Raw genomic sequence first — 20,760 nt, 5'->3', positions numbered from 1 at the left:
TATGCAGATGACACTGTGTTAATGGCAAGAACAGCCCTAGGTCTCCAGACACTGCTTGATGGTTTTGTGCGATATATGACTGGTTTAGATCTTTCTACCAACTATAGTAAATCACAGGTAATGATGATGGGACCCAAAAAGACCAAGTTGACATCTTTTCATGTTAGGGCAATAGGCTGTCTAGGGTCCAGATGTATACCTATTTGGTGGTTGTTTTTGATGACCGATCTACGTGGAGCCCTTTGATAAAAACCACAAGATTAGCTCTGTATGGGAACTATAGGAGCACTCTTCTTTTCTGCCTGAATTGGTAGTAAACCACTGGGTTCCACTGTATAAGCCTTAGATAGATTGGTATTAGGATCACAACCGTTCATTAAAAAAACAACAACAATGTATTAACCCCTTGCCTGCGGGGCTGATTCCCCCGCTGTGCTGGGGGAGGGGGGCGCGCACAGCGCTCCCGTGCTCATGATGAGCTAAGCTCGTCACGGCCACACCCGTTTTTGTGGAACGTTCAGCACAGCGGGGGAATTAGCCCCACGTGCGAGCGTTGTGACCGTTATGACGAGCTCAGCTGGTCATGAGCACACGGCCACCGTGGCTCATGACGAGCTGAGCTTGTCATGAGCATGGGAGTGGTTAATTTTTCAAGGCCATTAGCCTTTCTAACCATAACAACCCAATCATCTGTATAAAGCGGGACAGAAACAGATTTGTTATCCAAATGAGGGTTATTAATCCCATGCTTTCTGGCAGAAAACATGTCATCCACATTAAATGTAACACTGTATTTCCTACATTTTCGGAGACCTGAAGTGTTCCTAGAAATCTGATTTTCATCAATATGGGCTAATGTTCTTTTGAAATATTTCTTTCAGGATGTCAGATTCTTGGTGGGTGTTATGCATGATTTGGTTCACAATCTGCTTACTTTTAGCTTACCTCTGGCCTGTGATATTTCTAACAGTCTTAGAGTTATGCAAATAAAATGGTCTTTTGGGTAAAGAGTGACCGATTTTAAGAGATTAATTAACAAAGAAACTCTACGCCACAGGCTCCTTCATGTTACTCCTGTTTGCATTTTCATAATCATCTCGTATGTAATCTAAACATTGAACTAAGGTTCATGTGCACACTGTGGAGAAAGGGTGTGCCTATGCTACCAGGCTGACCTAGCCTCAAAGCATGCAGTTTGTGCTTACTCTGTCCAACTTCTGGTTCTTAAACCCAGTAATGTAAAGGCATCTCTGGTCTTGGATGATCTCGGTTGCTAGGGAAACTTTTCTTGTTTTTTTCTCCACATTGTTGGGATTGAATAGTTGAGATTATGTTGCATGCATATATTAAAATAGCTGCTTTAAAACATGTTGTCACAATACCTATTTACTTTGAAGTCTCGGATGTTTGTAAGAAACACTATTGCTTTGTGTCCAGCAAGAGATTTGATAGCTCCGGTAAGTATCATCCTCCACAGAGTCGCTATTTGTTTTCATGCAGCTTAAAATATTATCTTTGGTAATATAGCTACCAATGTATTCTTTTTTGCTCCATAACAGCCCATCCAGTTGTTACCTCTGTCTATTCATTGAGAGTAAAACAAGAAGAGGAGGCATTTTGCACAGATTTTCTGCCATTTGAGAGGAGTAAAATAGTTAATAGTCCAATAACACGTGAGTATGAAATGTGCTTAACCTCACTCTATTTAGTATCTTCAAATAAACACAGTCTCATTTGTCTTCCTTGCTGCTTCTTAGGTATACTCACATATGTGGTCTGAGGAGTAGCCCATTAGCCTCTTTAATTTAGGACACTGTCGGAAGCTGGCTCTGTATATACTACAAAACAACAGGTGATGGACAGAATGCAGAACAATGTCATACATTCACCCCAGTACAGAGATCTGGGCCTAAATCCATCGTTTTTTTTGCTCACCATGCCTTTCCAGTTTTAACCCAGCTATATGAAAATCAGTCTTGACCCTGTGCCCCATGGGAACAGTCCAGTCCGAACTGCTAAGCCAGGCCCTCCCTGGACTGGAAACAAGCATCCAAGGACCGGTTTCTGGCTTTCAGCCCTCTTCAGCCTGGATAGCTTGATTCCAGTGGCATGGAGAGCACGGGACTCACGTCTGAGCATACCCGTCCCACTCGGGGTGACAAATGCAAAACAACAGGTGATGGACAGAATGCAGAACAATGTCATACATTCACCCCAGTACAGAGATGTGGGCCTAAATCCATCGTTTTTTTGCTCACCATGCCTTTCCAGTTTGAACCCAGTTATATGCAAATCAGTCTTGACCCTGTGCCCCATGGGAACAGTCCAGCCTGAACTGCTAAGCCAGGTCCTCCCTGGACTGGAAACAAGCATCCAAGGACCGGTTTCGGGCTTTCATCCCTCTTCAGCCTGGATAGCTTGATTCCAGTGGCATGGAGAGCACGGGACTCACGTCTGAGCATACCCGTCGCACTCGGGGTGACAAATGCAAAACAACAGGTGATGGACAGAATGCAGAACAATGTCATACATTCACCCCAGTACAGAGATCTGGGCCTAAATCCATTGTTTTTTTGCTCGCCATGCCTTTCCAGTTTGAACCCAGCTATATGCAAATCAGTCTTGACCCTGTGCCCCATGGGAACAGTCCAGCCCGAACTGCTAAGACAGGTCCTCCCTGGACTGGAAACAAGCAGCCGAGGACCGGTTTCGGGCTTTCAGCCCCCTTCAGCCTGGATAGCTTGATTCCAGTGGCATGGAGAGCACGGGACTCACGTCTGAGCATACCCGTCCCACTCGGGGTGACAAATGCAAAACAACAGGTGATGGACAGAATGCAGAACAATGTCATACATTCACCCCAGTACAGAGATCACATGAGGCACAGGGTCAAGGCTGATTTGCATATGGCCATGTCTGACCTGGGGTGGTGTGGAGTGCAAAAAAACGATGGATTTAGGCCCAGATCTCTGTACTGGGGTGAATGTATGACATTGTTCTGCATTCTGTCCATCAATTGTTGTTTTGGCATTTGTCACCCCGAGTGGGATGGGTATGCTCAGACGTGAGTCCCATGCTCTCCACACCACTGGAGTCAAGCTATCCAAGCTGATGAAGGCTGATAGCCAGAAACCGGTCCTTGGATGCTTGATTCCGGTCCAGGAAAGACATGGCTTGGCAGTTCGGGCTGGACTGTTCCCATGAGGCACAGGGTCAAGGCTGATTTGCATATGGCCATGTCTGACCTGGGGTGGTGTGGAGTGCAAAAAACCTATGGATTTAGGCCCAGATCTCTGCACTGGGGTGAATGTATGACATTGTTCTGCATTCTGTCCATCAATTGTTGTTTTTGCATCTGTATATACTACACCAAAGTAAGGTAGAGTGTGCACAGAGTCAAGTGGAACCCCAAAGGTAGGCAGAGCTAAAAGTAGATAGCACCTTACTCTCTATTTGTGGTAGTGTGGACGAGCAGTAAGGCTTTATCAGAGGGTAGTGTTAATCGTTTGTTGTACACACTCAGGCAGCAAATTATGTCACACACCCAAAGACTGAACTCAGAGCAATTTGTTTGTATCCAAAATATTATTAAGTTATTTTATTTCTAGAGCCCAGCCTGGTGCTGGTAAGTGTATTAATACTTTCCAGAATCTTATGCAATGTTTTACAGTTGAATGCAGAATCAAATTCAGTTGATTGAATTACAGGTAAGTCAATATTTCAAAATTACTTTTCAGTTACTTTACAGATTACTTTGTATGTTACTTTTTAAGTTACTTTTTCTATTCAGTGTGATTTGCCTAGATATCACACTGGGAAATTTCCTAGAGAAATGGTAAGTAAATCAGTTTTTGTACATTTGCAGTGTTTCAGTGTTTCATACAAACCAATTCAAGGAAAACAGTCAATGCAATCCAATGAAAGGAAATTAAGTTATCGGTTTGCAGGTAAGTACAAGTTTGTGTTAGTTGGTATTCTGGGGTTAGAACCAGGGTACCCCCAGGGTCAACAATGAAGCAGCACTAGGGCAGACGGATGCAGAGTGCTGAGGCCCAATGTTATCCAATGTGGGATAGAGGGCCTCCGGTTGTTGGCTGCTCATGAGCAGGCCACAAGGTTGTGGGAGCAAAGCTCTTGGTGTTAGGCTCAGGGCAAAGGGGGATCCGTGTTAGCACCCAAAGTACACCCACAGCGGCGCAGGAGCGGCTGGGTGCAGTGTGCTGTTTTGGCGTCGGGTGCCCTGTTGATTTCAATGGGGATTCCCCGGTTGCAACAAAAACTGCAGGCTCGGGACAAATATCTTCTGGAGGTGACCACTAGTTGGAGAGGTAAGTTGGGATGCCTGGAGATGCTGAGACACTGTCGGTTGGGCCACCCAAGGCCGTGGGAAGTTGGGTGCTGGGGTGCCTTTAGGTGTTGGGTGTTGTTAGAAGCTCAGGATTGGGGGATCCTCCAGAAAGAGACTGCAGGCATTGTTTGGAGACTTGAGGCAGGTCAGAGATCATGAGATCTCAGGTCAGGATCGCCGGGGAGACTTCCTCGTGGTGTTGGGCCACTCGAACTCGGGCCGTGGACGTTTCGTGCAGAGTGGTGCAGACTAGCGGTTTTGGACAGAGCCAGAATCTGTGAGTGAGCAAATCTGGTGCTCACAGGAGACAAAGTCTTGGGTTTGGAAGGCAGGGCAGGTCTTTCGGGTACTTGAGGGCTGCTGGCTGCTAGATACACCGGAATTTCACTGGAGCAGATTTGAGGTGTGGACAGGCCGGTAGGGCTGAAGACAAGTAAGTGGGCGTCCTCCTCTTCTTAGTTCAGCACGGCTTCTTCGCTCCTTCTTCTTCTGGTCGGTTCTTGTCTGTGGAGGCAAGGTTCAGGGTTGCCCCTAAATACTAGATTTCGGGGTGTTACAGGTAAGTTGGGACCAATGAGTCCCTTCCTTGGGGTGGGTATGCCACCGTCCGTTGGGAGGGGGACATACGCCTCTCTGTGTTTGACTGAGTCCCCCCATCTGCAAGATGGCGGGGACTGAGAGTTGTGCTTCACCTCGCCTCCCCCACCTGAGGGGTGGGGTTGGCAAAAGTGGGCACACCTGCCTTCTCACTTGGTTTCCCCGCTGATTCTCCCGCACAAAATGGGGGTCAGAACCGGTGGGAGCCAGTTGCTGGAAGCAGCAAAGGGCTGAGGTAGCTCACAAAGGTGGTAAGCCTTTGAAGCTTCCCCTTCTCGGACCCTGCCCATCCTAGGGGAGGAGGCTTGGCATCTCGTCCCAGGATGTGCATTGTTTCAGACCCCCGAGAGCAGCAGGCTCTCGACCCAGGGTGTCCTGAAACCTGTCTGGTGGTGGCAGCTAGCGAGCTGCCACTCAGCCAGGACACTAGAGTTAAGTCGTTTTTCAGAGGGCATCTCTAAAATGCTGTCTGCGTGCATTTTTCATTAAATCCCACAATGGCATCAGTGTAGGTTTAATGTGCTGAGACGTTTGATACCAAACTTCCCAGTTTTCAGTAAAGCCATTCTAGTGCCTGTGGAGTTCGTAATGACAAACTCCCAGCACCATATACTCTTAATGGCATTACTGCACTTACAATGAGTCTTAGTCTAAGAATTGTCTTAGACACTGTAGGGGTACAGTGTTCATGCACCTGTATCCTCACCACTGGTATAGTTCACCCAGCTAGAGGGGTGGCTGACCTAGGCCGGTGCAGTGGGTTATAGGCATGGCACACCGGGACGTGTGCCATGTTGACTGTTTACTTTGATCTGCACCAAAACATGCAGCCTGCAATGGCAGTATGTGTGTGTAAAGGTACAGGGCATCTAAGGGTGGCACAATAAGTGCTGCAGCCCTTAGAGGCCTTCCCTGGCCACAGTGCCCTTGGTACCTGTGGTACCATTTACAAGGGACTGACATGTGGTCAAAGAGTGCCAATTGGGTTTTGTCTCAGTGCAGTTTAGGGAAAGCACGTAGGCCCTGGGTACCTGATTGGCAGGAATCCAGGGCACACTCATTCAAAGTACATCAACAGTTTGCAAAATGTGGGGGTGAACATGCAAAAAGAGGGCACTTTCTCACACATTCCAAACATAATGACCATTGAACACTAATAGTAGTTATCATGCTTAAAGTAACCGGTAACTACAGTGAATATTTCATTTTATGTATTCCTTAAATTTCAAAAACCTTTCCCCTTACTTGTGCTTTATTTCATGACCCCAGCATGGCTGCAAAAGTCTTGGCTAGAGAATCTTGGCTAGAGAATCTTACTTCATTAAATGCCCTCACAGTGTAATACATCAGCACAGTAGCCATCAATTAAGAGCTGAAGGTTCTATGTAAAAAGAGTCTCACCACAGCTCTCTATTTCTTTGATCATGGGTAAAGCACAACATTCTTTAGAGTTGATGTTCTAGGACCCTTTTTGGGGTCGCACAGGACATACAGAGTGTACTGGGCCCCAGCCATGGTAGTTCAGTGGCTTGGCACTGGTGTCCTGGTGCCCGCCCTACTATTGCTCTGGAGACTGGGCCAGGTACAATCCTTTGTACTCTTCAAGGTGAGTGGTCACAGGTTTTTCAGGGAGGTAGTATGGAGGAAAGAGCTCAGAACTCAACAGTTGTTCAACAGATGCAATAAAGTAAAGTCCAGCCTATTACTTATGAAAAATTAAGTATTTTTAAACTCGGAGCAAAACCAAATGCCATAAAGTTATTTACGCCAGTTTTGGAACTTTCATAGATTCACATGCTTGAGTCATTCCCTATCGTTCAGATGGGAGTCTACGGGACCATACAATAGCAATGCAATGTTAAAGATAGAGCATGAAAGCCTTAGGCCCTTCAATTTCGGAACCTACCATGTTCTATTTAAAAAAGAGACCAAACTTAGATTTCAGCCAATCCTGCTGCTTTGCCCTCTAGATACTTCTGAGATAAGCCCCAATCCCTGAGATTTTCTACCGGACACCGTGCTAGGGAGTCTCCACTGAGCTCTACTCAGTTATTTCATACTTTGATACTTTATAGGAATATTTTCCATTTCTTGGTGCTGTGGGAGTATTTACCTTTGACCCACTGTGCTTTCCTCCAGGATATCTGACTTTGCGTTAATTTAAAACACCAGGTCAAACAAAGAGAAGAATAGGCACTTCAGGGCCTGCAGTCTCTGTGGTAAAAAGAGATTTCATTCTGAAGACCCTCACAAAGACTGCATTTATTGTCAAGGACTGTATAGTATGTTGTACATTTTTCAACCAAAACATTGAAGGATAGAGAAGGAAGGCTGCTATTTTAGCTTCAAAAGCTCAAGACCAGAACAGAGACAGTTTCTGACTCTGGTAGCGAGGGATCCGCTTCATCCTCTAGAAGATCTCATCAGAGGAAGAGATCACCCCATTCCAGATCCTCCTCCGAGCAGCTTCAAGCCTTGAAAACACTGCTCATTGGCCTCACAAGGGTTCCAGTCAATCACAAATCTCCTCAGAAATCCAAGTCTTCTTCCAAAAAGGAATAAAAAAAGAACCTTCTACCTCCAGAAAATGCGTTTTTTACATTGCGGCGGGTGCTGCAGAAAGCACCGCCCACTGCAATGTAAAAAATGCGGGATGCGCCTGCCAGTGTGGCGGGCCCATCCTAATCTGAATCACAGGACTGCCGCACATATGGCGGGCGGTCCCTTTTGCCGTTATGGAAAGTCCGCCAGCCATCGTGATAGACTCCCAGGTATTCCCGTTCTTAGACAACTGGCTCATCAAGACGCATTCCAAACAAACAGCACAGAAATCAACAAATACTTGCATAGCCCTGTTTATTGAGCTAGGCCTCACTCTGAATTGGAAAATGTCAAGCCCGCAACCATCAAGAACTATAACCTTTTTTGGGAGCAACGCTGGATATGATAAACAACAAGGTCTGCCCCACTTCAGAAAGACAAATGAAGCTAATAACATTGGCAAAGTCTGTTTCAGTGCGCCTCTACAAGTTATTATTGGGAATGATGTCATCATGCATTCCTCAAGTTCCATTCTGATGGCTGAGGATGCAACCCCTCCAGGAAGAGCTAGACCTCCAATGGGTACAAGTGACCAGTTTGGTCGACGATATCATCAAAGTGACTCCGGCCATGATCAAAGCCCTATCTTGCCGGACTTTCAAGACACACCTCTCATTCAACCTTTCATTCCGTTCTCAACCCACCAACGCTTCCCTTGTTCGATGGGGAGCATACCTTCAAGAACTACAGGTCAGCGGCAGGTGGTAGAAACCTCTTCATAGTTTTCACATTAATATGCTCGATCTCAAGGTAGTGCATCTGGCTTCGCAGACTTTATTTCCCAAGATAAAGCACTCCACTCTCATATGAACAATACAGCAACGATGTACAACTTAAACAGGGGGATACAAGATCAATTCTCCTCTCTCTCGAGTCACAAGGACATCTGAAATTGGGCCATCCAAAATGGAGTGCATCTGAGAACGGAGCATGTCCCAGGAAAGCACAACGAGATAGTCAACACTCAGCAGACTAAGCTTATTTTGCCCCAAGTGGAAACTGGATCAGGAGACCATCAACCAAATATTTTCACAGTGGGGCAAACTCAATCTCTACCTCTTTGCAAATCTCCAGGACACCAAATGCCATTTCTTTGCAAGCTGGAATCATCATCCGAGATCATGGGGAATGCATTTTTGTTTGCATGGTCCGTAATCTTTGCTTTCGCCTTTCTGCCCATTCCACTGATTCCAAAGGTTCTCACAAAGTTGAAGACCGCATCTTGCGGAATGATACTTATAGCTCCAAAGCGGCTTTGCCAGCATTGGTTTACAGAACTTCTTCTACTGTCAGAGAAACATCACATCCTATTGAAAGTCTCACCTTCGCTCATGACACTGAGCGATGGCCAAGCTGGTAATCTGATCCTGAGTCTCTTCACTTATCGGCCTGGCTCCTGAGCGCAATGAATTTGCCCATCAAAACATCTCTCCTGAATGTAGGGAAATACTTTGCAGGGCCAAAACCTATTCTAACAAGCTGAAGAGATCTTATTTATGGTGTAAACCGGAGCGGATACATCCCCTGTCCAACTCACCTGAACAGATATTACATACCAATTGCAATTGGCATGCTCAGGTCTAGCTCCTGCATCCATCAGAGTTCATCTGCTGGCAATATCTTGATTCAGACGATCACCCAAGTCACCCTCATTATGGTCCTCCAGAATAATCAAATAGTTCCTCAAAGGCAAATTTAGGGTCTTTCCTCTAATCAGATCTCCTCCATCTTGCCATCTGAACACTGTGCTGTCACAGCTCATGAAACGCCCATTAGAGCCCATTCACAGAGCAAATTTGAAGTGCCTTCCCTGGAAAGTTGCTCTCCTTGTGGCCCTGACATCTGCCAGATGAGTCAGTGAGATCCAAGCCCTCGCTATTCAAGAACCCTTCCTTCAATTTAGAGAGGACACGTTAATCAATCATACAAACCCAAAGTTTATCTCTAAAGTCCCTTTCAACTTTCACATCAACGATGAGCTGCTGATCTTAAAGGCTTTCTTTCCACACCCTTCAACACCAGCCGAAATGGCTCTTCATTCTTTGTACATCAAGAGATGCATCAAGTTCTACATAAAAAGGACCAAGTGCTTACGTAAATCTAACCAATTGTTTGTGGCTTACAGCATACCAAGTAAAGGGGCACCCTCTTTCCAAAAAGAGTATAGATGAATGGATATCTGCTGCAATTCACTTCTGTCACCAAGCAGTAGGAAAGCCATTATGAACGTCTGTGCATGCTCACTCTACAAGAACTGTATTAACCTCAACTGCACTGTTTCCTGATTTGCCAACCCAGGACATTTGCAGAGCAGCTACCTGGAAAAATAGGCATACCTTTAGGCAACACTACTGTCTGGACTGGACTCCTTAAGGTGATCTAGCAATAGGCCAAGCAGTTGTAAGACCTCTTTTCCGGTCAAGATAAGCTATCTCAGGCTTCCCACCATCCTCTTACTAGTTTCACACATTGCCTATAATATAATGTGTTTTCTTTCCTAACATCATACTGAAATGTGCTCATATGTTTAACTACATCTTCTGAGATATGTACATAGTTATGTCTTTGTTTAATCTATATATGGGTAATTTTTCTAAATGTTATCTATAGCAGTGTATTCTTAACAACTCACACTACTGCTTTATACTCTTGATTCAAGCGTGTGAATCTATGAAACTTCCAATGCTAGAGTAAGAAAAAAAGTTACTTACCTGCAGCTGTACTTCTCCAGTACTCCATTATTGGAATCTTTCATAGATTCACATGCGTCCCACCCTCCTCCCTTGAGAGACTCACCTTTAACTCCTTTAAGTGGTTCTTCTGCATTTGTGCTATGGAAAATCTGAGGAACTAGAGTTTCTCTCAATAGATTCCAAAATTGAAGGGCCGAGGGCCTTCATGCTCTAGTGTTAGCATTGCTATTGTATGGTACCAGAGACTCCCATCTCAACAATGGGGAATGATTCAAACATGTGAATCTATGCTAGATTTCAGTACTGGAGAACTACAGTTTCGAGGCATGTGAGCTGTAGATCACATGCTTTGCATACTGCCATCTAATGTTGGGTCCGGATGTTTGCAAGCTGTTCTTCTTTGAAGAAGTCTTTCCAATTACGAGGTAGGTGACATCTCCTTTCGGTGAAAGTGCGCATGGGCATTGATTCCATTGTTGGATTTTTTTTTTCCGCCATCGGGTACGGACGTGAATTGCTGCTCTCTGGTTCAACACCATTTCTCGGATTCACCTCGGTGCGCAATACACTCACCCTCAACGGTATTGTTTTTAATTGTGTATTTCTATTCTCCACGTATCATGTTTACTGGAAATCCCTCTTTCGATCAGTTCACTCATGGAAGGCCGGTGGGCCTACGTGTGTTGGTCCGCCTCGCAGTAGATGAACGGACTCCATTTAAATTCTGCCCTCCTCACACGATTAATGGGCCCACCTTTTGAACCCATGCTTAAATGTGAAATACATTAGATTCCTTACCTTAGAATATCCCCAGGCGTCAGACTGCATCTGGAAAGTTTTGCGTAGCAGTACCCCTGCGCGTCGGTAGGCGTCGTCTGCGGCTCTAGAGTTCGGCGTCGTGATCGCCGGGATGACGTCGTCGGAGTACTTAGACGGCGCCCTCACGCGCTGACGTCAGTTCTTCTTTTTTCTGTGCCAGCAAGCGCAGATCCGGGAAGAGCAGTACTCCTAGTAAATTTTTGACTAAACTTTTGATGTCTTTTGGATCCTTCTCGAGACGATAACTCGACTCGCGGTGCCGATAGGGATGCCCGGGTTCAAACCCTGCGATGATTGTCACCGCTTGATGTCAGTGACCGACCCCCACCGTCAGTGCCTTTACTGTCTCGGGCCGACCACGATGACAAATTGTGCCCCGACTGCCGGGCCTTGACCTCAAAGGCTAGGCGGGTGCGGTCCGCCCTGCTCGAGGTCCCGGTCCAGGAGGAGGTCGAGGGACTGGTCGCCGAGCCGCAGTCATCACCGCTCGACTAGTCACCACCGCTCGACTAGTCACCACCACTCATCGGGCTCCAAGTCCTTTGATGGCCGTCGCCTCTTTGGCGACAAGGCGGACAGTGCGCTGGAGCGTTTTAAGGACTCAAGGGCTACGGCCAGGTCCTTGGACCTCGGCCAACGCCAGCTAACTTCCTCATTTTGTGGCCAAGGAAGGGGCGCCCCACCGGTAGTACCACCGCATGTCGGAGGATCACTTGCGACTTCTACAGGAGGAAGTTACGGCCCTCTTGGCCAAGGGGGCCATCGAGCGCTTCCTGGGCCAGAAGTAGGACTTGGTTGCTATTCCCACTACTTTCTGGTTCCCAAGAAGGGCAAAGGAGGCCTACGCCCTATCTTGGATCTACGGAGCATCAACGGCTTCCTCCAGAAGGAGAAGTTCAAGATGCTGACTTTGGCTCAGGTCCTAGCTGCCCTGGACCCGGAAGACTGGATGGTAGCGTTGGACTTGCAGGACGCAGCGTTGGACTTGCAGGACGCGTATTTCCACATCCCCGCCCTGCCGGCCCACTGGCGCTACCTGCAGTTCACGGTAGGCCACCAGCACTTTCAGTTTACCGTGCTCCCCTTCGGCCTTACCAGTGCCCCACAGGTGTTCACTAAAGTGATGGCAGTGGTCGCAGCTCATCTGCGCAGATAATCGGTTTTAGTCTTCCCCTATCTCGACGATTGGTTGTTGAAGGCGGGCTCGCCCCAGACAGTTGTCTCCCAACTCCAGACTACGGCCGACCTCCTGCACCCGCTGGGGTTCTCCATCAACGTGCCGAAGTCACACCTGTGCCCCTCTCAGAAGCTCCTTTTCATCGGAGCGGTTCTGGACTCAGCGCAGTTTCGGGTTTATCCCCCCGAACTGCGGGTTTGGGATATTCAGGCTCTGATTCCGATCTTTCAGCCTTTATCCCGAGTTTCAGTCAGGTTGACACTGCGGCTCCTGGGGCTGATGGCTTCCTGCATCCTTCTGGTGCATCATGCCAGGTGGCGGATGCGGGCTCTGCAGTGGGACCTGAAGTTTCAGTGGGCACAGCATCAGGGCAACCTGTCCGACCACGTCCGAATCTCGGAGGGCGTTGCAGTGGTGGTTCACGAACCACGATTGGATCATTGGCAGATCTCTCTCCCTACCCCAACCGCAGCATGTAGTGGTGACGGATGCGTCTCTCCTGGGATGGGGGGGCCACATGTGAGAGCGGGAGATCAGAGGCCTCTGGTCTCCGGCAGAGTCCCGGCTCCACATCAACCTTCTGGAGCTGCGGGCGAACCGGCTTGCACTGAAAGCATTCCTTCCCTCTGTCCGGGGAAGTGTAGTGCATGTGGTACTGCAACAAACAGGGGACGGAGTGGGGTCGTGGACCCTTTGTCAGGAGGCTCTGCGCCTCTGGACATGGCTGGAACACCAGGGCGTCACCCTGGTGGTTCAACACCTGGCAGGTTCCCTGAACGCCAGGGCGGACGAACTCAGCCGCCGGTGCATGATGGATCCCGAATGGCGTCTGATCTGAGATGTGGCGCAAGGTCTCTTTCAGCAGTGGGGAGAGCCTTGGTTAGATCTATTCGCCACCGAAGAGAACGCGCAATGTCATCAGTTCTGCGCGTTGTAATTTCCAAGGCGGCACTCGCCCAGAGACGCTTTTCGTCGCGAGTGGAGCTGCGGTCTGTTGTATGCATTTCCGCCTATACCACTTCTGCCCAGAATGCTGAAGAAGATGAGGCGCGACCGGGCCCCAGTCATCCTTGTGGCTCCAGACTGGGCACGAAGATACTGGTATCCTGAGCTACTCAGCATGTCGGTCGATCTCCCGATTCGTCTTCCTCTTCAGGAGGACCTTATATTGCAGTAGCAGGGGACGGTCCTCCACCCGAACCTGTCCAGCCTCCACCTCCATGCGTGGGGATTGAGCGGTGGCAGTTGAGGCCATTTGACTTGCCTCCTGAAGTCTGTGATGTGATTCTAGCAGCCATGCGTCCCTCCACAAAATCGGTATACGCCTGCAGGTGGAACAAATTTGTGGCATGGTGCACAGCAAAGGCTGTGGATCCGCTCTCTGCCCCCCTTTCTGAGGTTCTCCTTTTCCTCTTTTGTCTTGCCCAGCAGGGCTCTGCTCTGGGCATTATTAAGGGCTACCTCTCTGCCATTTCAGCCTTTTTGAGCCTTCCTGATCAGACTTCTCTTTTCAAGTTCCCTGTAGTAAATAGATTCCTGAAAGGCATCACGCACATGTTTCCTCCTGTTCCTTTTGTGATGCCTCAGTGGGACTTGAACTTTGTTCTGCCCTATCTGATGTGCGCTCGTTTCGAGCCACTTGACATTTGCCCTCTTCGTCTTCTGACTCTTAAGACTGCATTCCTGGTTGCCATCACCTCTGCCAGGAGAGTGAGTGAGCTCCAGGCTCTTTTTCCTAAGCCTCCTTTCCTTTCTGTCCATCCGGACAAAGTTGTTTTAAAAACTCGTCCTTCTTTCCTGCCCAAGGTGGTTACGGCCTTTCACATCGGGCAGTCCATCACCTTGCCTACCTTCTTTCCCCCTCCGCATCCTTCGAAGGAGGAAGAGAGGCTCCACTGTCTGGACCCAAAACGTGCGCTCTTCCTTCTACCTTGATCGCACATGCCAGATCCGGGTGGACGACCAGCTCTTTGTTGGTTACGTGGGAGTGAAGAAGGGACGGGCGGTGCACAAACAAACCATCTCTCGGTGGGTCATGTTGTGCATCAAGGTCTGTTACTCTTTGGCTAGAAAGGAGCCCCCGGTTGGTCTGAGGGCCCATTCCACTCTGGCCACGGCGGCTACATCTGCACTGGGTCGGGGAGTCCCCTTGCAGCACATCTGTCAGGCAGCTACACGGGCCTCGCTGCACACGTTTGCTAGACACTACTGCCTGGACAGCCAAGTCCAGAGAGATGGCTTTTTCGGCCGTTCCGTTCTCCAGGACTTTCTGGTGTGATCTTGGTTCACAGACCCACCACTGGGGTTGGTATTGCTGGGGTATCTATTCTAAGGTAAGGAATCTAACACTAACCTGTTTCTTTCAAATGCACAAGTTACTTACCTTCGGTTACGATACATCTGTAAGAAACAGTAGTGAGTGTTAGATTCCTTACCGTCCACCCATCCTCCCCATTCTGCGAACCGATATCTAGGGTTAAGGAATCTCCCTTTGAGGGCCCTAGTTTTATGGCGCCAGTGTCGGTCTCTGGCATGGCTCTGCGTTCCTGGCGCAGAAAGCTATAATCCAAGAACTGACGTCAGCGCGCGAGGGCGCCGTCTAAGTACTCTGACGTCATCCCGGTGATCACGATGCCGACGACAGATGCGGAGCCACAGACAACGCCTACCGACGCGCAGGGGTACTGCTACGCAAAACTTTCCGGATTCAGTCTGACATCTGGGGATATTCTAAGGTAAGGAATCTAACACTAACTACTGTTTCTTACAGATATATCATTACCGAAGGTAAGTAACTTGTGCTTGTCTCCTAGAAAATCGCTTTCCTCATTGTAATCACTTCACTTAGGAGAGTGGGTGAACTACAGGCACTAACCATGGAAGAACCTTTTTCCAACTTCACAGAGACAAAGTGTTTCTTCGTGCTAACCCCAAGTTTCTACCTAAGGTAGTTTCTGCCTTTCACATCAATCAGTCGGTTGAGTTACCTGTACTCTTTCATCAACCTGATTCAGTGGCAGAACGAGCTCTACACACCTTAGATGTTCGAAGAGCCCTTTTATATTACATTGAAAGAACAAAATCATTTAGTAAAGCTAAACAACTTTTCGTTGCTTTTGCTACAACATGGTCTACACCACACATATTCACCAAACACTATTCTATAGATGTGTTAGCAAAACAACAAGCTAATGTGGGCCAGGCAGTACTTAAAACATTCTTTCAGAAAACTCCAACAGCTACAAAGTAAGCTACCACTTTGGGAGAATACTGCTGTATAATCTATGCAAAGCATGTGATCTACAGCTCACATGCCTCAAACGGATAATGTTACTTGCCCAGTAGGCATCTGTTCTTGGCATTTAGACCTCTAGATTCACATGCGGCCACCCGCTTCCCCGGGTACCTGTACCTGTTGCACTTCTCTCTCTCTTACTCTGTATACAAAAGCATTGACATCTCTATTCTTTACTGACTAACTCCATTCTCACCCTCTGCTGGAAAACAATCTAGCAATGGAGTTGATGCTCAGGCGCACTATCACCGAAAGGAGGAGTCACCTTCCTCGTGACTGGAAACTTCTTCGAAGAAAAACAACTTGAAAACATCCGGACCCAAGGTCCTGGGTTTCACATTACAGTGGTACATAACTGAAGATGAGTCAGTTGATCACACTTTCACTGACACAGATTAAAATGCCTGTTCATTCAAAAGATTTACAATACACAGTACACTGCCACCACTGCTGTATAAACACCCACCGCTCCCTGGCAGGGACAGTAGTCTACTGTCCACTATGAGACAAGATTGACACCTCGCTCAAGGTCACAAGACCGGTCCTGAACCTCACATTGACAAGGACAGGCCGAGGCCTCTGCACCTACATTAAATTACCAGGACTCTAAGTCCAAAATAATGTCATGATAATTGTTTCCCCTGCAGTTGGGCAGTCATGGCTGGGGGGGACAGCAATTCACCATGTATGGGGCATTCCAGTACCAACAGAGGTTATCAATTTTTTAGGGCTCGCCTGCTGATGCGCATAGCTGGCAAAGCTCTATAGTGGCTTAAACAGAGTTTAACCACTGGCGATTCCACTGGCGATTCCATGCAGTGCATGTGCTTTTTAGGTCATTGCGCAAGCGCAAGCCCTAAAAAGCGCGTGCACAATGCCACCAGCAGCCTGCCTCGCATTACCACATCAAAGGCAGCCCAGCCTCCCCTCCCACAAGCTTCCCAGCGTGCGCTCTGCCTCAGGCCGGGATTTCTCCTCCCCTAATTATTCACTGCACGGCCTGCTGCTCCCCATGCGGCTCGTCACCCTTCCTCCCTTGTAATTATTTACTTCACAAAGCAAGCCCACGTTTACTCACTTCTTGTTTTAATTCTAAACGGCAACGCTTTGACTTTTAGAGTGCCTTTAATTGTTTAACCCCTTCCACGCTCATGACGAGCTGGGCTCGTCATGCAGTAGCCTCCTGCTACGCTGATGACGAGCCCAGCTCGTCATGAATAATGGTGTTTGTAAAGTTCCAGCACAGGAGAAAAATCCCCATAGCGTTCAAGGTGTTAAGATCGGAGTCGCTTTCACTACATATTTGCATAGTCTCTGCTTCTTGCCAGACTCCTCCTGTTGGACACGGCCTCGTGGCGTGGTCCGGCCCCGTCCACATGGAGGGCCCGGGACGACATCGGCCCTCCATTCACCGACTATCGACCCCCCTGACACGCACATTCACGAACCATCGGCGCGAGCAGCCTCCCGGGCCACCTACAGCTCTCCCCCTCCCTGGTACCCCGGCAGGACCTGCTCACCAACGCTGCCAGCCTGGCACCCTGACCAGGCCACCCTTTCCGACCCGACTCCATCTTGGGACCCTCACGCCCGGAACACGTGGCCGCAGCCATCCCGGGCCCGACCCCAGCGAAGCCCAGACATCGAGGCACCAGGATCCTCCCAGGTGGTAAAGTGGCCACTCGACCAGACCCCGGAGGAGGAGAGTCTCGATGGGCCTGCCACCGCCCCCGGACGCCTGGTATCGATCACTCTCCCGGCTCCCTGGGCGCTGGCTCCGCCCCCCTGCTGGGTGTCTGGACACCTTCATCCCGGCCCCTCTGACCCCCAGGCGCGAGGGTCCGGACATCAAAGCCCTCCAGTCCTATATCTGGGCCAGCCCCGGATCAAGACGGCAGTTGTATCTGGAGTCGAAGCCCTGCTGACCTCGTCGCGGCTGATCCTGATCTTAACTCCTGCACCTGGAACCTTCGAGGCCCTGCTGACACCGTCGCGGCCTGACCAAGCTGAACTATCTTCGAGGCCCTGCTGACGCTGACGCGGCCTGTCCAAGCTGAACTATCTTCGAGGCCCTGCTGACGCTGTCGCGGCCTGTCCAAGCGGAACCACCTTCGAGGCCCTGCTGACGCTGTAGCGGCCTGTCCAAGCTGAACTATCTTCGAGGCCCTGCTGACGCTGTCGCGGCCTGTCCAAGCGGAACCACCTTCGAGGCCCTGCTGACGCTGTCGCGGCCTGTCCAAGCTGAACTATCTTCGAGGCCCTGCTGACGCTGTCGCGGCCTGTCCAAGCTGAACCACCTTCGAGGCCCTGCTGACGCTGTCGCGGCCTGAACCCTTGAACTATCCACGCACCAGTGGGTGCCAAGACTGTCCCGCTACCCCTTTTCCCCCGAGACCACGACATTACGGATCCCTCGATCCTTGCCGCTACCCTGCCAAGAACTTGCTTTGAATACTTATATAAAGATTCTTGTGAACATCCTCCCGGTGTGGTGTCTATCTGTAAGTAGTGTGATTGCTCTGCTGTTACGGTTGTAGGAGAGGAGCCTCGCCAAGGAGCCCTCCCTACGGCGCTCGGCCTATTCCATACAGAGAGGTGGGCCTCGGGGCGGACAGTCAGACACCTTCTGTCTCCCCCGGGGTCGCCCTTCCAACACCTCCTTTCATCTCAATCTTTCAGTCTCTCCGCTCTCCTGGTCATCCTGCCCGTTCCTTCACTAGTCTCTGCTTCTCGCCGGACTCCTCCTTTGACCTCAGCCTTTCAGTCTCTCCTAATGGCATTCCCCATGGGCTGCCTCTCCGTGTCTACTGTCCCTCTTTTCCCCACATGGCCTCAGTTTTTTTCAGCCGGCCCCTCTTTCATCCCAGCCTTTTCACTCTCCTCCATCTCATCCATTCCTTCTCATTACGGCTCTCCCACCGGTACTTCACTGCTCTCTCTCAGCTCTCCTGGTCACACTGTCCCTCCTTTCACCAGAGGCTTGCGACTGCTTACTGGACTCCTCCTTTCACCAGAGTCTCTGCTTTCATGCTCTTCTAATAAATAGCCCCCCCACCCTCTCCTCCGGTACTTCACGTACTATCTCTCCCCTCGTCATTCTGTACCTCCTCTCACCAGAGGCTCTCCATTTCTCACCCAGTCCCCTATTTCATCACAATCTTTATGTCTCTCATTGTGGCACTCTCCACCGGCATTTCACGGACTCTCCTTGTCATCCTGCCCTTTCTTTCACTAGAGTCTTTGCTTCATACCGGACTCTTTCTTTCACCTCAGCCTTTCAACTCTCCTATAACACTCCCCACCGGCCGTCTCTCCCCTCTGTGTCATTCCACCGACACAGCTCCACCGATGCACCCACCACACAGCTCCACCGATGCACCCACCACACAGCTCCACCGAGGCACCCACCATACAGCTCCACCGAGGCACCCACCATACAGCTCCACCGAGGCACCCACCACACAGCTCCACCGATGCACCCACCACACAGCTCCACCGATGCACCCACCATACAGCTCCACCGATGCACCCACGATACAGCTCCACCGATGCAGCCACCACACAGCTCCACCGATGCAGCCACCACACAGCTCCACCGATGCAGCCACCACACGGCTCCACCGATGCAGCCACCACACGGCTCCACCGATGCAGCCACCACACAGCTCCACCGATGCAGCCACCACACGCTCCACTGATGCAGCCACCACACAGCTCCACCGATGCAGCCACCACAGAGCTCCACCTACACAGCTCCACCAATGCACCCACCACACAGCTCCACCGACACAGCTCCACCGATGCACCCACCACACAGCTCCACCGATGCACCCACCACCCAGCTCCACTGATGCAACCACCACACAGCTCCACCGACACAGCTCCGCCGATGCACCCACCACACAGCTCCACCGATGCACCCACCACCCAGCTCCACTGATGCACCCACCACACAGCTCCACCGAGGCACCCACCATACAGCTCCACCGAGGCACCCACCATACAGCTCCACCGATGCACCCACCACACAGCTCCACCGATGCACCCACCACACAGCTCCACCGATGCACCCACCACACAGCTCCACCGATGCACCCACCACACAGCTCCACCGATGCACCCACCACACAGCTCCACCGATGCAGCCACCACACAGCTCCACCGATGCAGCCACCACACAGCTCCACCGATGCAGCCACCACACAGCTCCACCGATGCACCCATCACACAGCTCCACCGATGCACCCATCACACAGCTCTACCGATGCACCCACCACACAGCTCCACCGACACAGCTCCACCGATGCACACACCACACAGCTCCACCGATGCACCCACCACACAGCTCCACCGAGGCACCCACCATACAGCTCCACCGAGGCACCCACCATACAGCTCCACCGAGGCACCCACCATACAGCTCCACCGAAGCACCCACCACACAGCTCCACCGATGCACCCACCATACAGCTCCACCGATGCACCCACCACACAGCTCCACCGATGCACCCACTACACAGCTACACAGATGCACCCACCACACAGCTCCACAGATGCACCCACCACACAGCTCCACAGATGCACCCACCACACAGCTCCACCAATGCACCCACCACACAGCTCCACTGATGCAGCCACCACACAGCTCCACCGACACAGCTCCACTGATGCACCCACCACACAGCTCCACCGACACAGCTCCACTGATGCACCCACCACACAGCTCCACCGATGCACCCACCACACAGCTCCACCGATGCACCCACCACACAGCTCCACCGAGGCACTCACCATACAGCTCCACCGAGGCACTCACCATACAGCTCCACCGAGGCACTCACCATACAGCTCCACCGATGCACCCACCACACAGCTCCACCGATACACCCACCACACAGCTCCACCGATGCACCCACCACACAGCTCCACCGATGCACCCATCACACAGCTCCACCGATGCACCCATCACACAGCTCCACCGATGCACCCATCACACAGCTCCACCGATGCACCCATCACACAGCTCCACCGATGCACCCATCACACAGCTCCACCGATGCACCCATCACACAGCTCCACCGATGCACCCACCACACAGCTCCACCACACAGCTCCACCGAAGCACCCACCACACAGCTCCACCGATGCACCCACCACACAGCTCCACCGATGCACCCACCACACAGCTCCACCGATGCACCCACCACACAGCTCCACCGATGCACCCACC

The 20,760-nt window shown here is 50.4% G+C and overlaps 1 protein-coding gene across 3 annotated transcripts in view; it reads left to right on the top strand.

Moving 5' to 3' along the window:
- Window positions 1-20,760, top strand: part of LOC144770337 (uncharacterized) — a 210,812-nt gene that overhangs the window by 117,213 nt on the left and 72,839 nt on the right. For all 3 annotated transcript variants that reach the window (XM_078654778.1, XM_078654781.1, XM_078654779.1), the window contains exon 6: window positions 1,560-1,673. In XM_078654778.1, the coding sequence (XP_078510904.1) occupies window positions 1,560-1,673 (114 nt within the window). The remainder of the gene's footprint in view (window positions 1-1,559; window positions 1,674-20,760) is intronic.

The sequence above is a fragment of the Lissotriton helveticus genome, chromosome 7 (assembly GCF_964261635.1).
Source record: "Lissotriton helveticus chromosome 7, aLisHel1.1, whole genome shotgun sequence".
Taxonomy (NCBI): domain Eukaryota; kingdom Metazoa; phylum Chordata; class Amphibia; order Caudata; family Salamandridae; genus Lissotriton; species Lissotriton helveticus.
Note: the sequence above shows the minus strand (reverse complement) of the source record. Positions and strands in the feature narration are given on the sequence as shown.